The sequence below is a fragment of the Syngnathoides biaculeatus genome, chromosome 9 (assembly GCF_019802595.1).
Source record: "Syngnathoides biaculeatus isolate LvHL_M chromosome 9, ASM1980259v1, whole genome shotgun sequence".
In the NCBI taxonomy this organism is placed as follows: domain Eukaryota; kingdom Metazoa; phylum Chordata; class Actinopteri; order Syngnathiformes; family Syngnathidae; genus Syngnathoides; species Syngnathoides biaculeatus.
This window is the reverse complement of record NC_084648.1, coordinates 24,402,235-24,419,797: the sequence shown is the minus strand read 5'-3', so window position 1 is coordinate 24,419,797 and position 17,563 is coordinate 24,402,235. Positions and strand designations below refer to the sequence as shown.

The following is a 17,563-nucleotide window of genomic DNA, read 5'->3' as shown; positions in this document are numbered from 1 at the left end:
CCCAATATTATCTGGAATATGCGACAGAGGATCCAGTTCAAACCTATTATGTTCAGTCACCATTTTGGAAGATTGCGAGGCATGGCAACTGTAGCTAAGGGAGGCGGAGCTCAAGATCGTCAGTCGGAAAGGTCCTTTGTACTGTTTTCCTTTGTTTTAAATGTTTTCAAGCTTTTTGGTGTTCGTTTTTTTTTTTTAAATCATGAAAAGCACATTGAGTTACCTTGCGTATGAAATGTGCTATATACTGAATATAACTATAGCAAACACTGCAACATGCGGCCACTTTTCTGCCTTGGGTTGCTGTTGTCACACCTTGCTGCGCCAATCAGTATTATTTTATACGACAGACTATAGCATGACTCATCACTACAAACTGAATAGACTCCTAAAACTTTTACAGCCTTTGGACAATTGTCATTCCACTGGACTATCACTCTAATTAATACTCTAGAGCAAAGCAAAGCAATTTATTTGAGTAGCGCATTTTATACACAAGGTAACTGAGTGCCCTTTAAATGATTAAAAATTATTCAAATCCAAAAATAAAAAAATATTTGAAAATAACAAGTACAATTAAAACAGTTTTTAGTGTAAGAAATATCATTGACAATTGGAAGTATTCTAAAACACATGAGAAAAAAAAGAAGAGTTTTTAATCTGGATTTGAAAACACACACTTGGGGCTGATGTCACCTCTGTTGGCATCCTATTCCATTTTTTTGCAGGATAATTGCTAGATGCTGCTTCAACGTGTTTGCTTTGGACTGCAATCCACTATTTAATCTGTATCAGTCAATTTCAGACCTAATGTGTTTCTACTCCAATATAATTTCTTTCATGAATTTAGGATGTAAACCATTTAGTGATTTATACATCAGTAGCAGAACTTTAAAATATATTCTAAAACTGACTGGAAGCCAGTTTAAGGACTTTAGAATTGGCGATATGTGCTCTGACCTCTTTGTTCTGGTCATAACCTGAGCTGCAGCTATTTAATGCTCTTTTTGAGGATCCCAGTCAGAAGAAAATTACAATAGTCAAGTCTACTTGAGAAAAAAAAAAAAACACAGATGAGCTTTTCCTTGGCTTCTTGACAAATGCAAGCCTTCATTGTAGATATGTTCTTATGGTAAAATGCAGTTTTTGTAATTGATTTGATATGAATGTCGAAGGTCAGGTCAGAAGCTATCAGAACACTAATGTTTCGGACTTGGTCTTTGCTTTTTAAAGATAGTGAGTGCAGGTATTTATGAGCAGAAAACCTTTTTTCTTTATTGCCAAAAACAATTATCTCAGATTTGTTGTGGTTCAGTTTAAGGAAATTTTGGGTCATCAAGTTATTTATCTCCTTAATGCAGCCCTATGGGGGCACAAACCAGTGCAATCTGTAGGCCGGTCCCAAGCCCGGATAAATGCAGAGGGTTGCATCAGGAAGGGCATCCGGCGTAAAAACTGTGCCAAACAAATATGAGCGTTCATCTAAAGAATCCCATACCGGATCGGTCGTGGCCCGGGTTAACAACGCCCGCCCCCGGCACTGCTAACCTGCAGGGCGTCGGTGGAAATTCAGCTACTGTGGGTCGAAGACAAAGAAGAGGAGGAAACCGGATCCACCGTCAGAAGAAAAAGAGGAATGCACAGAGCCTACAACTGAGTGTAGGGACTTTGAATGTTGGGACTATGACAGGAAAAGCACAGGAGTTGGTTGACATGATGATTAGGAGAAAGGTTGATATTCTGTGCATCCAAGAGAGCAGGTGGAAAGGTAGTAAGGCTAGAAGTTTGGGAGCAGGGTTTAAATTATTCTACCACGGAGTAGATGGGAAGAGAAATGGAGTAGGGGTTATTTTAAAGGAAGAGCTGGCTAAGAATGTCTTGGAGGTGAAAAGAGTATCAGATCGAGTGATGACACTAAAATTTGAAATTGAGGGTGTTATGTATAATGTGGTTAGCGGCTATGCACCACAGGTAGGATGTGACCTAGAGTTGAAAGAGAAATTCTGGAAGGAACTAGATGAAGTAGTTCTGAGCATCCCAGACAGCGAGAGAGTTGTGATTGGTGCAGATTGTAATGGACATATTGGTAAAGGAAACAGGGGCGATGAAGAAGTGATGGGTAAGTACGGCATCCATGAAAGGAACTTTGAAGGGCAGATGGTGGTGGACTTTGCAAAAAGGATGGAGATGGCTGTAGTGAACACTTATTTCCAGAAGAGGGAGGAACATATAGTGACCTACAAGAGCGGAGGTAGAACCACGCAGGTAGATTATATTTTGTGCAGACGATGTAATCTGAAGGAGGTTACTGACTGTAAATAGTGGTAGGGGAGAGTGTAGCTCGACAGCATAGGATGGTAGTATGTAGGATGATTCTGGTGGTGGGTAGGAAGATTAAGAAGACAAAGGTAGAGCAGAGAACCATGTGGTGGAAGCTGAGAAAGGAAGAATGTTGTGCGGCCTTCCGGAAAGAGGTGAGACAGGCTCTCGATGGACAACCGAAGCTCCCGGAAGACTGGACGACGACAGCCAAGGTGATCAGAGAGACAGGCAGGAGAGTACTTGGTGTGTCATCTGGTAGGAAAGGGGAGAAGGAGACTTGGTGGTGGAACCCCAAAATACAGGGAGTCATACAAGGAAAGAGATTAGCGAAGAAGAAGTGGGATACTGAGAGGACTGAGGAGAGGCGAAAGGAGTACATCGAGATGCGACGTAGGACAAAGGTAGAGGTGGCAAAGGCTAAACAAGAGGCATATGAAGACATGTACACCAGGTTGGACACGAAAGAAGGAGAAAAGGATCTCTACAGGTTGGCCAGACAGAGGGATAGAGATGGGAAGGATGTGCAGCAGGTAAGGGTGATTAAGGATAGAGATGGAAATGTGTTGACTGGTGCCGGTAGTGTACTAAATAGATGGAAAGAATACTTTGAGAAGTTGATGAATGAAGAAAATGAGAGAGAAGGAAGAGTTGAAGAGGCAAGAGTGAAGGACCAGGAAGTGGAAATGATTACTAAGGGGGAAGTCAGAAAGGCACTGCAAAGGATGAAAAATGGAAAGGCAGTTGGTCCTGATGACATACCGGTAGAGTTATGGAAGCAATTTGGAGAGATGGCTGTGGAGTTTTTGACCAATTATTCAACAGAATACTAGCGGGCGAAAAGATGCCTGAAGAATGGAGGAAAAGTGTTCTAGTTCCCATTTTTAAGAACAAAGGGGATGTTCAGAGCTGTGGGAACTATAGAGGAATAAAGTTGATGAGCCACACAATGAAGTTATGGGAAAGAGTAGTGGAGGCTAGACTCAGGACAGAAGTAAGTATCTGCGAGCAACAGTATGGTTTCATGCCTAGAAAGAGTACCACAGATGCATTATTTGCCTTGAGGATGCTCGTGGAAAAGTACAGAGAAGGTCAGAAGGAGCTACATTGTGTCTTTGTGGATCTAGAGAAAGCCTATGACAGAGTACCAAGAGAGGAACTGTGGTACTGCATGTGTAAGTCTGGTGTGGCAGAGAAGTATGTTAAAATAGTACAGGACATGTATGATGGTAGCAGAACAATGGTGAGGTGTGCCTTAGGTGTGACAGAGGAATTTAAGGTGGAGGTGGGACTGCATCAGGGATCAGCTCTGAGCCCCTTCCTGTTTGCAGTGGTAATGGATAGGCTGACAGATGAGGTTAGACTGGAATCCCCTTGGACCATGATGTTCGCAGATGATATTGTCATATGCAGTGAAAGCAGGGAGCATGCAGAGGAACAATTGGAAAGATGGAGACATGCACTGGAAAGGAGAGGAATGAAGATTAGCCGAAGTAAAACAGAATATATGTGCGTGAATGAGAAAAGTAGAGGGGGAAGAGTGAGGCTACAGGGAGAAGAGATAGCGAGGGTGGACGACTTCAAATACTTGGGGTCAACAATACAGAGCAATGGAGAGTGTGGTCAGGAAGTGAAGAAACGGGTCCAAGCAGGTTGGAACAGCTGGCGAAAGGTGTCTGGTGTGTTATGTGACAGAAGAGTGTCTGCTAGGATGAAGGGCAAAGTTTACAAAACAGTGGTGAGGCCGGCCATGATGTACGGATTAGAGACGGTGGCACTGAAGAAACAACAGGAAGCTGAACTGGAGGTGGCAGAAATGAAGATGTTGAGGTTCTCGCTCGGAGTGACCAGGTTGGATAGGATTAGAAATGAGCTCATTCGAGGGACGGCCAAAGCTGGATGTTTTGGAGACAAGATTCGAGAGAGCAGACTTCGATGGTTTGGACATGTTCAGAGGCGAGAGAGTGAGTATATTGGTAGAAGGATGCTGAGGATGGCGCTCCCAGGCAAAAGAGCGAGAGTTTATGGATGTGGTGAGGGAAGACATGAGGGCAGTTGGGGTTAGAGAGGAAGATGCAGGAGATAGGCTAAAATGGCAAAAGATGACACGCTGTGGCGACCCCTAACGGGACAAGCCGAAAGGAAAAGAAGAAGAAGAAGAAGAAGTTATTGATCTCCTTTAGACAGTGGCACAACACCTCAATTGAACTATAGTCATCTGGAGACACTGCTACATATGACTGCGTGTCATCTGGATGATAGTAAAACTAAAGTTGTGGAAAATTTGACCCAAAGTAGAATAGACATATTGAACCAGAGGGGTCCAAGCACTGACCCTTGAGGGACCCTATATGTCATTACCATTAGTTCCTTTCTTCCAGGTAGGAACTGAACCATCTAAGGACTGTTCCATTTAGATCTGCCCACATTTCCAACCTGTTTAGCAGTATATTGTGCTCCACCCCACTAAGATCTAACAAGACCAAAATTGACACCTTTCCTGAGCCAATATTCAGTCTTATATCATTTAGCAAGATAAGATAATATGATAAATTGTTGAGTCAATTAAAAATAAATTCCTTTCTTTCTGAAACCATTTTGGTTGAGTCGTGCTTCTAACTTGGGTCCCATTCACAATGACACACGTTCCATTGATTTCAAACAAAAAACAGTCTTTTTTAACGCAGTTCCAGAGAGGATATGGTAGATCTCAAAACGATGCCTTCAGGATGTCATGTGTACATGACATACCCATCTTTCCTGAGATAATGAAGTTTTTGTCCAAGTTCTGACCATGCGCCGACAACACGGGTAGATCAACATGTCGGATCTTTTTTACCTTGACGGTGATCTGGGCTCAGGTTTTGAAGAACTTTTATATCATTGCCATTCAGTCCATGGGTCTCCTTTCTTGTTTGTTTCCCATTCCCTGGCATTATTGTGACTGATGGATGTTTATATCGCATGAACTTCTCTATTTGAGTGACTTGCTGTGGCAGTGTTACAGTGCCACTTGTGCCCTGGCATCTATTTTTTTGTTCATGTTTGTATGGAAACACATATTTGGTTGAAACGGTTCCATGTGTATGAGAAACTTTCAGCAAAGAATTAAAAAAAAGCATTGGCATCATTTCACTGTAGATGGGGGCTTTGTCCTCCAAAAGGGAGGCACCTAATCCCAAGGGGCAATGAACAGCCCAACAGCTCCCTTATTGAAAGAATGCACTGAACACCTTTTTGATCCATATACAAAGCTATTCTGTCAGACTTGTTTATGATCTGCAGCGCAATACTATTTCACTTGTTTAGTGGTCCTCAACTGTTTTTTTTTTTAAAAGCAGCAGCACGGTGGATCACCCTGAAAGCATTGACCTCACAGTTTTGAGGTCCCGGGTTCAATCCCGGACCTGGCTGTGTGACGTTTGGATGTTTTCCCCGTGCCTGTGTGGATTTTCTCCGGGCACTCAAGTTTCCTCCCACATTCCAAAAACAGCCGACATTAATTGGACACTCTAAATTGCCCCCAGGTGTGATTGTGAGTCCCTTAAGGCCACAGTAATAGTTGTTCCCACAGAGCATGCAGAGAATACATTATAAGTAGTAGTAGAGTCACAATTACTGCAACATCTATGCTAAAGTCCGTTAACTGGTCAATGGAATTTGACATTACATGTATTAAACTAATAGACTAGTTACCTGACATTATAATATATTTATATTTGTAAATTTTTGTTAAAATACACAGTAAAATGTTTAATTATCTTTTGTTTTAATTCACTTTTACAGTACACAAACTGTATAGAAGAAAGAGAGTGCAAACAGACCGAAAGGAATAAGTCACAAAGTGTATTTTAATAGGTTTGTGTGTCTAAAATAGTTCACATTTGTTTTTTGTTGTTTGTTTTTTATGGGTTTTTTAATGCTTTGTTTTTGCTCGGTCTGAAATGTTACCCGCAGGATAAATGAGGATTCACCGTAGAAATAATCATGTTCATTATAATGTACATACCATAGTGGTTTCAGCAATGGAACCAAAGCTGTTGATGAAAATGTTACAGGAAACATTGACTGGAGGACCTGTAAAGGGAAAATTAGACCTATTATATGGATGTAATGTAATAAACCATTATACACACTCCAACTACAGTACAGTACAGTACAGTACAGTATTCCCTTGCACATTCATGATTCACCATTCACGCCCAGGCATATTTGTGGATTTTGCCCTCAAAATGATTTTATTCCTATAGTTTACTATATTTTCATGACAAGAAGTTGCACTTAAAAGTCTTTAAATTTTCTCCTAGGTGGCACTCAAAGCATGGCACGAATGTTACCAGCACACTTTGCAGGACTACTTAGGATGTAAATAGCATTTAAAGTTCATGTTTTGTGTCAATTATTTCTTCAGTCATTTTTTCATTAGTTTTATTATTTTCTAGTTATGGTATTCTGTTTGCAATGGTGTGATTATATTAGTTTTAATGTGACACCGCGAGAGTGAACATGTTGACTAATGATTTGCCTACACTGTCAATGTGTGGGGGAATGAAAGTTTCTGCTGCTTACAAATGTAAAATTGCAATTGTTCCTCACTGCCTCGTGAGCCACACCCTGTAGTAGCATACATGTATTCTAACACATGCTTTTACGGATATTGGAACTTGGTGGGCGCCACAGTGGCACAGCTGTAAAGTGTTGGTCTCACAGTTCTGAGGACCCTAGCTGTATCCCAGTGAGATGGTCAGAGAGCTCCGGGTGCTGAAAAGTCTCTTTATGAGTAATGCGCATTCATGTATATTAATGTGCATGCGCATACATTTTGTCAACTTACGGTCATTCTGAAACATCCCCATCCGTGCTTCAACATGTGCCATTCAAGTGTTATGTTTGCTATGGATGTCTCAGAAAGATGAACACAGCGAATGTACAAAAATGTGTATATCTTGTGGATATGTGGATATCTATATCAACTTTTGTTTTAAGGTTAAGTTAGAGTTAGGATATAACATATTTTAGCTCACTCTATGTAGAAGAAGGGGAACTATGAGACCGGGAGAGTTCCCAGTAAGCGTCTACTACATACCCAGAGTTCCCCTGTTAGTATGGATGGATGGATGGATGGAACCTGGTGCACACATAAGGCATTCTGTCCAATTTGGAGAAAATTTAAGAATTATTAGAGCATCTTATGTTGCAAAAATACAGTACATTATTCGCAGATTTTTGGGATTCGTGGGGTGGAGGGGGTAAGGAAAGTAACCCCCGCAAATACTGAATGGAGCCTGAAATAAGAGTACACAATGGCCTGCTGTACTGGAGCTGCATTATAGAACAGTTATCCGCGCGATTTTTTGCTTCCTTCATTCCCTTTTTCATTCTGTTCAGTGCCTTTCTAACTTCCCCCTTACTAATCATTGCCACTTCCTGGTTATTCACGCTTGCCTCTTCAACCCTTCCTTCTCTTCCATTCTCCTCATTAATTAACTTCTCAAATTACTCTTTACATCAACTTAGCACACTACTGGCACCAGTCAACATATTTCCATCGCTATCCTTGATCACCTTTACTTGCTGCACATCCTTCCTATCTCTATCTCTCTGTCTGACCAATCTGTTGATATCCTTTTCTCCCTCTTTCGTATCCAACTTGGTGTACATGTCGTCATATGCCTTTTGTTTAGCCTTCGCCACCTCTATCTTTGCCCTACGCCGCATCTCAATGTATTGCTTAGGCCTCTCCTCAGCCCACTCCATGTCTTACTTCTTACTTCTAATCTCTTTCCTTGGATGACTTCCTGTATTTTGGGGTTGCACCACCAGGTCTCCTTTTCCCCTTTCCTACCAGAAAGCACCCAAAGTACTCTCCTACTTGCCTCTCTGAATACCTTGGCAGTAGTACTCCAGTCTTCCGGGAGCTCTTCCTGTCCATCTAGAGCCTGTCTCACCTCTTTCTGAAAAGCCACACGACATTCTTCCTTCCTCAACTTCCACAACCTGATTCTCTGCTCTACCTTTGTCTTCTTAATCTTCCTACTCGCTACCAGATTCATCCTAAACACCACCATCCTATGCTGTCGAGCTACACTCTCTCCCACCACAACCTTACAATCAGTAGCCTCCTTCAGAATACATTGTCTGCACAAAATATAATCCACCTGCGTGCTCCTACCTCCGCTCTTATACGTCACTCTATGTTCCTGTCTCTTCTGGAAATAAGTGTTCACCACTGCCAATTCCATACTTTTTGCGAAGTCCACCACCATCTGACTCTCAAAGTTCCTTTGTTGCATGGCGCACTTATTACCCATCACGTCTTCATCGCCCCTGTCTCCTTCACCAACATGTCCATTGAAAGCTGTGCACCAATGACATCTCTCCTCTCGTCTCTCTCTCTCCTCTCTCTCTCCTCATCTCTCTTCTCTCTCTCTCTCTCTCGTCTCTGGGATGCTCAGGACTACTTCGTCTAGTTTTCTTCAAAATGTGTCTTTCAATCAAGGTCACATCCTACTTGTGGGGCATAGCCACTAATCACATTATACACATACCCTCAATTTTAAATTGTAGTCTCTCTCAGTCCATCCTCTGCTACCAAATGCAGCCCTATGGGGACACAAACCAGTGCGATCTGTAGGCCGGTCCCAAGCCCGGATAAATGCAGAGGGTTGCGTCAGGAAGGGCATCCGGCGTAAAAACTGTGCCAAACAAATATGAGCGTTCATCTAAAGAATCCCATACCGGATCGGTCGTGGCCCGGGTTAACAACGCCCGCCCCCGGCACTGCTAACCTGCAGGGCGTCCGTGGAAATTCAGCTACTGTGGGTCGAAGACAAAGAAGAGGAGGAAACCGGATCCAGCGTCAGAAGAAAAAGAGGAATGCACAGAGCCTACAACTGAGTGTAGGGACTTTGAATGTTGGGACTATGACAGGAAAAGCACAGGAGTTGGTTGACATGATGATTAGGAGAAAGGTTGATATTCTGTGCATCCAAGAGAGCAGGTGGAAAGGTAGTAAGGCTAGAAGTTTGGGAGCAGGGTTTAATTATTCTACCACGGAGTTGATGGGAAGAGAAATGGAGTAGGGGTTAGGGGTTATTTTAAAGGAAGAGCTGCTAAGAATGTCTTGGAGGTAAAAGAGTATCAGATCGAGTGATGAGACTAAAATTTGAAATTGGGGGTGTTATGTATAATGTGGTTAGCGGCTATGCACCACAGGTAGGATGTGACCTAGAGTTGAAAGAGAAATTCTGGAAGGAACTAGATGAAGTAGTTCTGAGCATCCCAGACAGCGAGAGAGTTGTGATTGGTGCAGATTGTAATGGACATATTGGTAAAGGAAACAGGGGCGATGAAGAAGTGATGGGTAAGTACGGCATCCATGAAAGGAACTTTGAAGGGCAGATGGTGGTGGACTTTGCAAAAAGGATGGAGATGGCTGTAGTGAACACTTATTTCCAGAAGAGGGAGGAACATATGGTGACCTACAAGAGCGGAGGTAGAACCACGCGAGGTAGATTATATTTTGTGCAGACGATGTAATCTGAAGGAGGTTACTGACTGTAAAGTAGTGGTAGGGGAGAGTGTAGCTCGACAGCATAGGATGGTAGTATGTAGGATGATTCTGGTGGTGGGTAGGAAGATTAAGAAGACAAAGGTAGAGCAGAGAACCATGTGGTGGAAGCTGAGAAAGGAGAATGTTGTGCTGGCCTTCCGAAAGAGGTGAGACAGGCTCTCGATGGACAACCGAAGCTCCCGGAAGACTGGACGACGACAGCCAAGGTGATCAGAGAGACAGGCAGGAGAGTACTTGGTGTGTCATCTGGTAGGAAAGGGGAGAAGGAGACTTGGTGGTGGAACCCCAAAATACAGGGAGTCATACAAGGAAAGAGATTAGCGAAGAAGAAGTGGGATACTGAGAGAACTGAGGAGAGGCGAAAGGAGTACATCGAGATGCGACGTAGGGCAAAGGTAGAGGTGGCAAAGGCTAAACAAGAGGCATATGAAGACATGTACACCAGGTTGGACACGAAAGAAGGAGAAAAGGATCTCTACAGGTTGGCCAGACAGAGGGATAGAGATGGGAAGGATGTGCAGCAGGTAAGGGTGATTAAGGATAGAGATGGAAATGTGTTGACTGGTGCCGGTAGTGTACTAAATAGATGGAAAGAATACTTTGAGAAGTTGATGAATGAAGAAAATGAGAGAGAAGGAAGAGTTGAAGAGGCAAGAGTGAAGGACCAGGAAGTGGAAATGATTACTAGGGGGAAGTCAGAAAGGCACTACAAAGGATGAAAAATGGAAAGGCAGTTGGTCCTGATGACATACCGGTAGAGGTATGGAAGCAATTTGGAGAGATGGCTGTGGAGTTTTTGACCAACTTATTCAACAGAATACTAGCGGGCGAAAAGATGCCTGAAGAATGGAGGAAAAGTGTTCTGTTCGTTCCCTTTTTAAGAACAAAGGGGATGTTCAGAGCTGTGGGAACTATAGAGGAATAAAGTTGATGAGCCACACAATGAAGTTATGGGAAGAGTAGTGGAGGCGAGACTCAGGACAGAAGTAAGTATCTGCGAGCAACAGTATGGTTTCATGCCTAGAAAGAGTACCACAGATACATTATTTGCCTTGAGGATGCTCGTGGAAAAGTACAGAGAAGGTCAGAAGGAGCTACATTGTGTCTTTGTGGATCTAGAGAAAGCCTATGACAGAGTACCAAGAGAGGAACTGTGGTACTGCATGCGTAAGTCTGGTGTGGCAGAGAAGTATGTTAAAATAGTACAGGACATGTATGATGGTAGCAGAACAATGGTGAGGTGTGCCTTAGGTGTGACAGAGGAATTTAAGGTGAGGTGGGACTGCATCAGGGATCAGCTCTGAGCCCCTTCCTATTTGCAGTGGTAATGGATAGGCTGACAGATGAGGTTAGACTGGAATCCCCTTGGACCATGATGTTCGCAGATGATATTGTCATATGCAGTGAAAGCAGGAGCATGCAGAGGAACAATTGGAAAGATGGAGACATGCACTGGAAAGGAGAGGAATGAAGATTAGCCGAAGTAAACAGAATATATGTGCGTGAATGAGAAAAGTAGAGGGGGAAGAGTGAGGCTACAGGGAGAAGAGATAGCGAGGGTGGACGACTTCAAATACTTGGGGTCAACAATACAGAGCAATGAGAGAGTGTGGTCAGGAAGTGAAGAAACGGGTCCAAGCAGGTTGGAACAGCTGGCGAAAGGTGTCTGGTGTGTTATGTGACAGAAGAGTCTGCTAGGATGAAGGGCAAAGTTTACAAAACAGTGGTGAGGCCGGCCATGATGTACGGATTAGAGACGGTGGCACTGAAGAAACAACAGGAAGCTGAACTGGAGGTGGCAGAAATGAAGATGTTGAGGTTCTCGCTCGGAGTGACCAGGTTGGATAGGATTAGAAATGAGCTCATTCGAGGGACGGCCAAAGCTGGATGTTTTGGAGACAAGATTCGAGAGAGCAGACTTCGATGGTTTGGACATGTTCAGAGGCGAGAGAGTGAGTATATTGGTAGAAGGATGCTGAGGATGGCGCTCCCAGGCAAAAGAGCGAGAGGAAGACCAAAGAGAAGGTTTATGGATGTGGTGAGGGAAGACATGAGGGTAGTTGGGGTTAGAGAGGAAGATGCAGGAGATTGGCTAAGATGGCAAAAGATGACACGCTGTGGCGACCCCTAACGGGACAAGCCGAAATGAAAAGAAGAAGAAGAAGAAGAAGAAGTCTCATCACTCCATCTGATGCTCTTTTCACCTCCAAAACATTCTTAGCCAGGTCTTCCTTTAAAATAACTCCTACTCCATTTCTCTTCCCATCTACTCCATGGTAAAAGAATTTAAACCATGCTCCTAAGCTTCTAGCCTTACTCCCTTTCCACTTGCTCTCTTGGATGCACAATACATCAACATTTCTCCTAATCATCATGTCAACTACCTCCTGAGCTTTTCCGGTCATAGTCCCTACATTCGAAGTCCCTACACACAGTCTAGGGACTGTCCATGGCTCTTCTTTTTCTGCCGACTAAGTCGTGTTCTCCTCTTTTTTGGTCTATGATCAACATTACCTGAATTTCTACCTACACCTTGCAGATTAACTGTGCTGGGGGCGGGTGTAGTTAGCCACGACCTATCCGTTATGGAAGTCATTTGATGAACGTTAATATATGTTTGGCATAGTTTTACGCCGGATGACGTTCCTGCCACACCCCTCTGCATTTAGCCGGGCTTGGGACCGGCCTAGAGGAAGCACAGGATTTGTGAACCCCTTCGGGCTGCAGATAGACAAAAATAAGCAATCAAATAAACAAACTCAGCACATAAGATACACAATTCACACACTACCTAGTCTATGTTAAAGTTAAAATCAGATAAAAGCTATCAAATATACAAAGTCAACAAATAAGATACACAATTTACATACCATCTGTGTGAAAATATAATGGATATGATGATTCAAAGGATATGTGGATGTAAGGGATTACGTAAGGTAGTTTGTGCGCTAGGCTAGGCTAACTTGGGTCGGGTAGCTTCAACACGAACGATACGGCTCGTATTTGGGTACTAACATAAGACTTGTTACATTGCCTGCAAGTCCTCACATCCCCCATTGTACCCGTTGTTTAAGTTGTACACGTTATGAATTTACACATGTTCGTTATTTCTTTAACAGCACGGTTTGATCGCAAACGCTACCCATTGTTAGGCAGCTAAGATAGGGTGGTCTGGGCCTATAAGCAAGTTTAAATTGGTATAAGTAAGTCAATACTAAGTACTCACGGTCCTCGTTGTATATGGAACGTAGGTTTTGCAGGGCGTCTAAGAACTCAATATTGATGTTTACTTCCTCAGCAAATATTTGATTACATATGTTACTTGTTGTTCCGAGCTAACCTAGCCTAGGCCGCGGTGCTTCAATGCAAATGAATACGGCTCCAATTTGGGTACTAAGATTATACCGATGATGATTTTAGTCCAACCAAGTCATCACCAGGGGCATCCGACATTGGGTACTCACAGCATTCGGTCCAAATTCAGCAGGATTTAGTTATTGAACGGTCATGCAGGTCGGAGCCTCCTTGATTTTTTGTCACCAGTTTTTGGAACCGGAAGCCAACCAATCTTGCAATTAAGTCATGACATTCTTGATCAGTAAAGCTACTATTTTATGCCTTGCACCATTGTTGGGACACACCCTCACATCCTGCAGGTGCAATCAGTATTTGTGTTAGTAATATATAATGTGGACAATGTCACTTTAAACTGCTCCCATTGCACCATTGTCTTTGCACTGGTCAAGAACGGTGAACCACAAATGGGTAAGGGCACTTAGGGCTAAACAAGAGGCATATGAGGACATGTACACCATGCTGGACACTAAAAAAGGAGAAAAGGATCCCTGCACGTTGGCTAGACAGAGTGATAGAGATGGAAAAGATGTGCAGCTGATTAGGGTTATTAAGAATAGGGATGGAAATGTATTGACTGGTGCCCAGTAGTGTACTAAACAGATGGAAAGAATACTTTGAGAAGTTGATGAATGAAGAAAGAAGGAAGAGCAGAAGGGCAACTGTGGTGAACCTGGAAGTGGCAATAATTAGTAAAGGGAAGTCAGAAAGTCATTGAAAGGCTGAAAAAATGGAATGACAGTTGGTCCTGAAGACATACCTGTATGTATGGAAGCATTTTGGAGGGGTGGCTGTGGAGTCTTTGACCAACTTGTTCAACAGAACACTCGCGGATGAGAAGATGCCTGGAGGAAAAGGTTACTGGTTCCCATTTTTAAGAACAGAGGCGATGGAAAATTACAAAGAAGGTCAGACAGAGAGACATTTTCTCTTTGTGGATCTAGAGAACCCCTATGAGATGACCAAGAGAGGAACTACATACGGAAGTCTGGATTGGCAGAGAATTACATTAGAATAGTACAGAATATGCATGTCCTGTTGCAGCAGAACAGCGGTGAGGTGTGCCATAGGTGTGACAGAGGAACTTAAGGTGAAGGGGGGACTGCATCAGGGAACAGCTCTAAGCTGCTTCCTGTTAGCAATGATAATGGATATGGTGACAAATGAGGTTAGACTGCAATCCCTTTGGACCATGATATTTGCAGATGACATTGTGATCTAGACTGAAACTAGGGAACAGGTGGAGGAGCAATTAGAAAGGTGGAGATATGCACACGAAAGGAGACGAATGAAGAGTAGTTGAAGTAAGAGAGATATGTGTATCAATGAGATGGGTGGAGGCGGAAGAGCGAGGCTACAAGGAGAAGAGATGGGAAACGTGGATGACTTCAAATACTGGGGTCAACAGCCCAGAGTAATGGTGAGCGTGGTAAGGAAGTGAAGAAATGGGTCCAAGCAAGTTGGAAAAGCGAACGGAAGGTGTCAGATGGGTTGTGTGACAGATGAGCCTTTTCTAAGATGAAAGGCAAATAAAAAAAAAAAAAAAAAAGGTTAGGCCAGCCATGATGTACAAATTAGAGACAGTGGGACTGAAGAGACAACAGGAAGCAGAACTGGAAGTGGGTGAAATGAAAATGTAGAGGTTCTCTCAGAGTGACCAGGTTGGGTCGGATTAGAAATGAGCTAATTTCAGCGACAGCCGAAGTTAGATGTTTTGGATACAAAGTGAGAGAGAGCAAATTGTTTGGGCATGTCCAGAGGAGAGAAAGTGAGTATATTGGAAGAAGAGTGCTGAAGATGGAGCTGCCAGGCAAAAGAGCGAGAGGAAGACCAAAGAGAAGATTGATGGATGTTGTGAGGGAAGACATGAGGGCTGTTGGTGTTAGAGAGGAAAATCCAGGAATAGGCTTTCATGGAAAAAGATGACATGCTGTGGCGACTCTTCACGGGGACAGGCTAAAAGGAAAAGAAGAAGACTTTTGTGGCTCAAAGATATTGAGATAACAGGATAAGCCGAAAGAAGAAGACGAAGAAGAAGAAGTAGAAGAAGGTATATGCTAGACGTAAACATGTATTACATGAAAGTTGAGCAGGATGCATTTAACAGACACGGCCACAGTGTCCGAAATCTGAGAAGACATTCCAGTTTTTCACCATTTTGAAGCTTGATTTCATATACTCCCCTCCTGGAAGCCATCACCTTATTGTGATCTTGTTATGTTTCCCAATGATCCCAAGAGGTAAATTGTCTGGGATTTCACACCCCTGCTACGGTCACCCATTAGAAACCATTCCCAGGTGAGGGACCAGACAAAGCATGGCAAAAGGACCCCTATAATGACTAATATAAATGGATTTAAGTTTCACATTGTGAACAAGGTCTAAGGTCTATACAGGGGTGCTGAAGAGTAGGGTCCATTGGCAAATCTAATCCCAGATTCAGGAGGAGCAGTGTGTTTTTCATCCTGGCCATGGAACAGTGGACCACCTCTCTGCACTCAGCAGGGTCCTCGAGTGTACAGTGTCGTTAACCCAACCAGTCAACATGTGTTTGTTGGACTTGGAGAAGGTGTTTGACCCATGGGGTGTGCTTCAGGATTATGCAGTGCCGAACCTCCTGATACAGGCTGATTGGTCCATCTACGACCGGTGTCCAGTTTGGTGTGCATTACTGGCACTAAGTCGAACTCGTTACCAGGGCAGGTTGGACTCCGCCAAGGCTGGCCTTTGTCACCAATTCTGTTCATAAATTTTATGGACAGAACTTTTGGGAAAAATCAAGGAATAGAGGAGGTCATTTAATAGGTGAAGCTCTGAACTTGGTCTACATGCCTCCCCTTAGCTATGGTCACGAGCTATGGGCCACAACGGTTAAGAACAAGATCTTGGAAACAAGTGGCTGAAATGTGTTTCCTCCATAGGGTGTCCAGGCTCTCCCTTAGAAATAGGGTAAGAAGTTCTGTTATCCAGGAGGGCTCACGGTAGAGCCGCTACTCCTCCGCAATGAGAGGAGCCATTTGAAGTGGCTGGGGTATCTGATTTGGATGCCTCCTGGACACCTCCCTGTTGAGGTGTTCCGGGCACATCTTAATGGAAGTAGAACCAGGGGACACCACAGCACACATTGGAACCCTAGGAATGTCTTGGGATCCCTCCGGAAGAGGTGGATGAAGAGGTTTGAGAAAGGGAAGTCTGGGCGTTCCTGCTAAAGCTACTATCCCTGAAACATGATCTGGGATAAGCAGTCGAAGGTGGTGGATGGATGGATTTCATGTACTGTACTTCCTGACTTTGTTTTTAATAATTCAAATTTGGCAGGCTTGTTAACTGATAAACATAGATTCTTAAAGGTCCACTGTCATGTACTGCATGCTTTTTAGTATGTTATTAATGGAAAAAAACGGCAGCTGGTATGAACCCATCCGTTTTTTTTCCACCACAAAGCATGATTTTGACGTATATGGCTTTTTGTAACTCCCGCCATGAAAATCCTCTTGAGGGATTTGTTTTAGAGAAGAAGCAGGAAGTGTCGTACAGGGCAATAGCGCACTCAAGCGGTCTCGTGTGTTTCTACTAGTTTTACCTGCTGGAAGGTAGCTCGTTGTTCGTTCGTTTTAGCCAAAATGCTGGCTTGTTGTATTGCTGCATATTGCTCGAACACTCGGGAGGATAGATTCGCTCTTCATACTTTTCCAAAAGGCCCGGTTCATTGTGAAAAATGCATTGCACAGGTGCAAAGGACGAGGGCTTTGTGGATTCCAAATGACAGGTAGGTGTGTATACAGCTACTAAAGAAAATCCAAAACAATAGTTATGGGGGATGTAATCCGTAAATAAGGGGTGCTAAATGTTTCGATGTGTACATCAGAAGGCTTCCATGCAGCAGCTCCTGAAGGAAGGCCTCCCCAGGCCTTATGGATCACCACCGGCCTTGTTGACAAGGCCGAGCCGGCCTTCACAGCTTTGGCTGGGTTGGCTCGTCGCAGCGCCAGGCCGCCGTGGCTCATCTCCGCCACAGAGGTGAATAGAACGGGGAGGCGGTTTGGCCGCGGCGTCGTATTCCCTTGCAGGCAGCGTTGTTTTTATCACCGCTGTGGAGGTGGATCGGGTGCGGGGAGGTGGTTTGGCTGCATGCAGTTTGGCCGTGATCTGCATATCATCTAAATATGGCTCGAAATGATGGGGTAATATTGCCATGGTCACTTCACTCGGTTGTGAGATGTTCTCTTCTTCGAAAAGAGCTTCCGTGTCAGGAGGGGGGTGTTCATCTCCCATAGTAGGTAGCAAAGTGTTTTTTCAATGGCAAATGTCCCAGTG

The 17,563-nt window shown here is 43.7% G+C and overlaps 1 protein-coding gene across 11 annotated transcripts in view; it reads right to left on the bottom strand.

Moving 5' to 3' along the window:
- glra3 (glycine receptor, alpha 3) overlaps positions 1-17,563 on the bottom strand; it is a 135,627-nt gene that overhangs the window by 104,303 nt on the left and 13,761 nt on the right. For 10 of the 11 annotated variants that reach the window (XM_061830002.1, XM_061830006.1, XM_061829997.1 and 7 more), the window contains one exon: positions 6,329-6,396. In XM_061830002.1, coding sequence (XP_061685986.1) covers positions 6,329-6,396 — 68 coding nt within the window. Of the gene's footprint in view, positions 1-6,328; positions 6,397-7,405; positions 7,428-17,563 lie in introns of those variants that run through there. The other variant, XM_061830009.1, reaches the window with a different exon arrangement.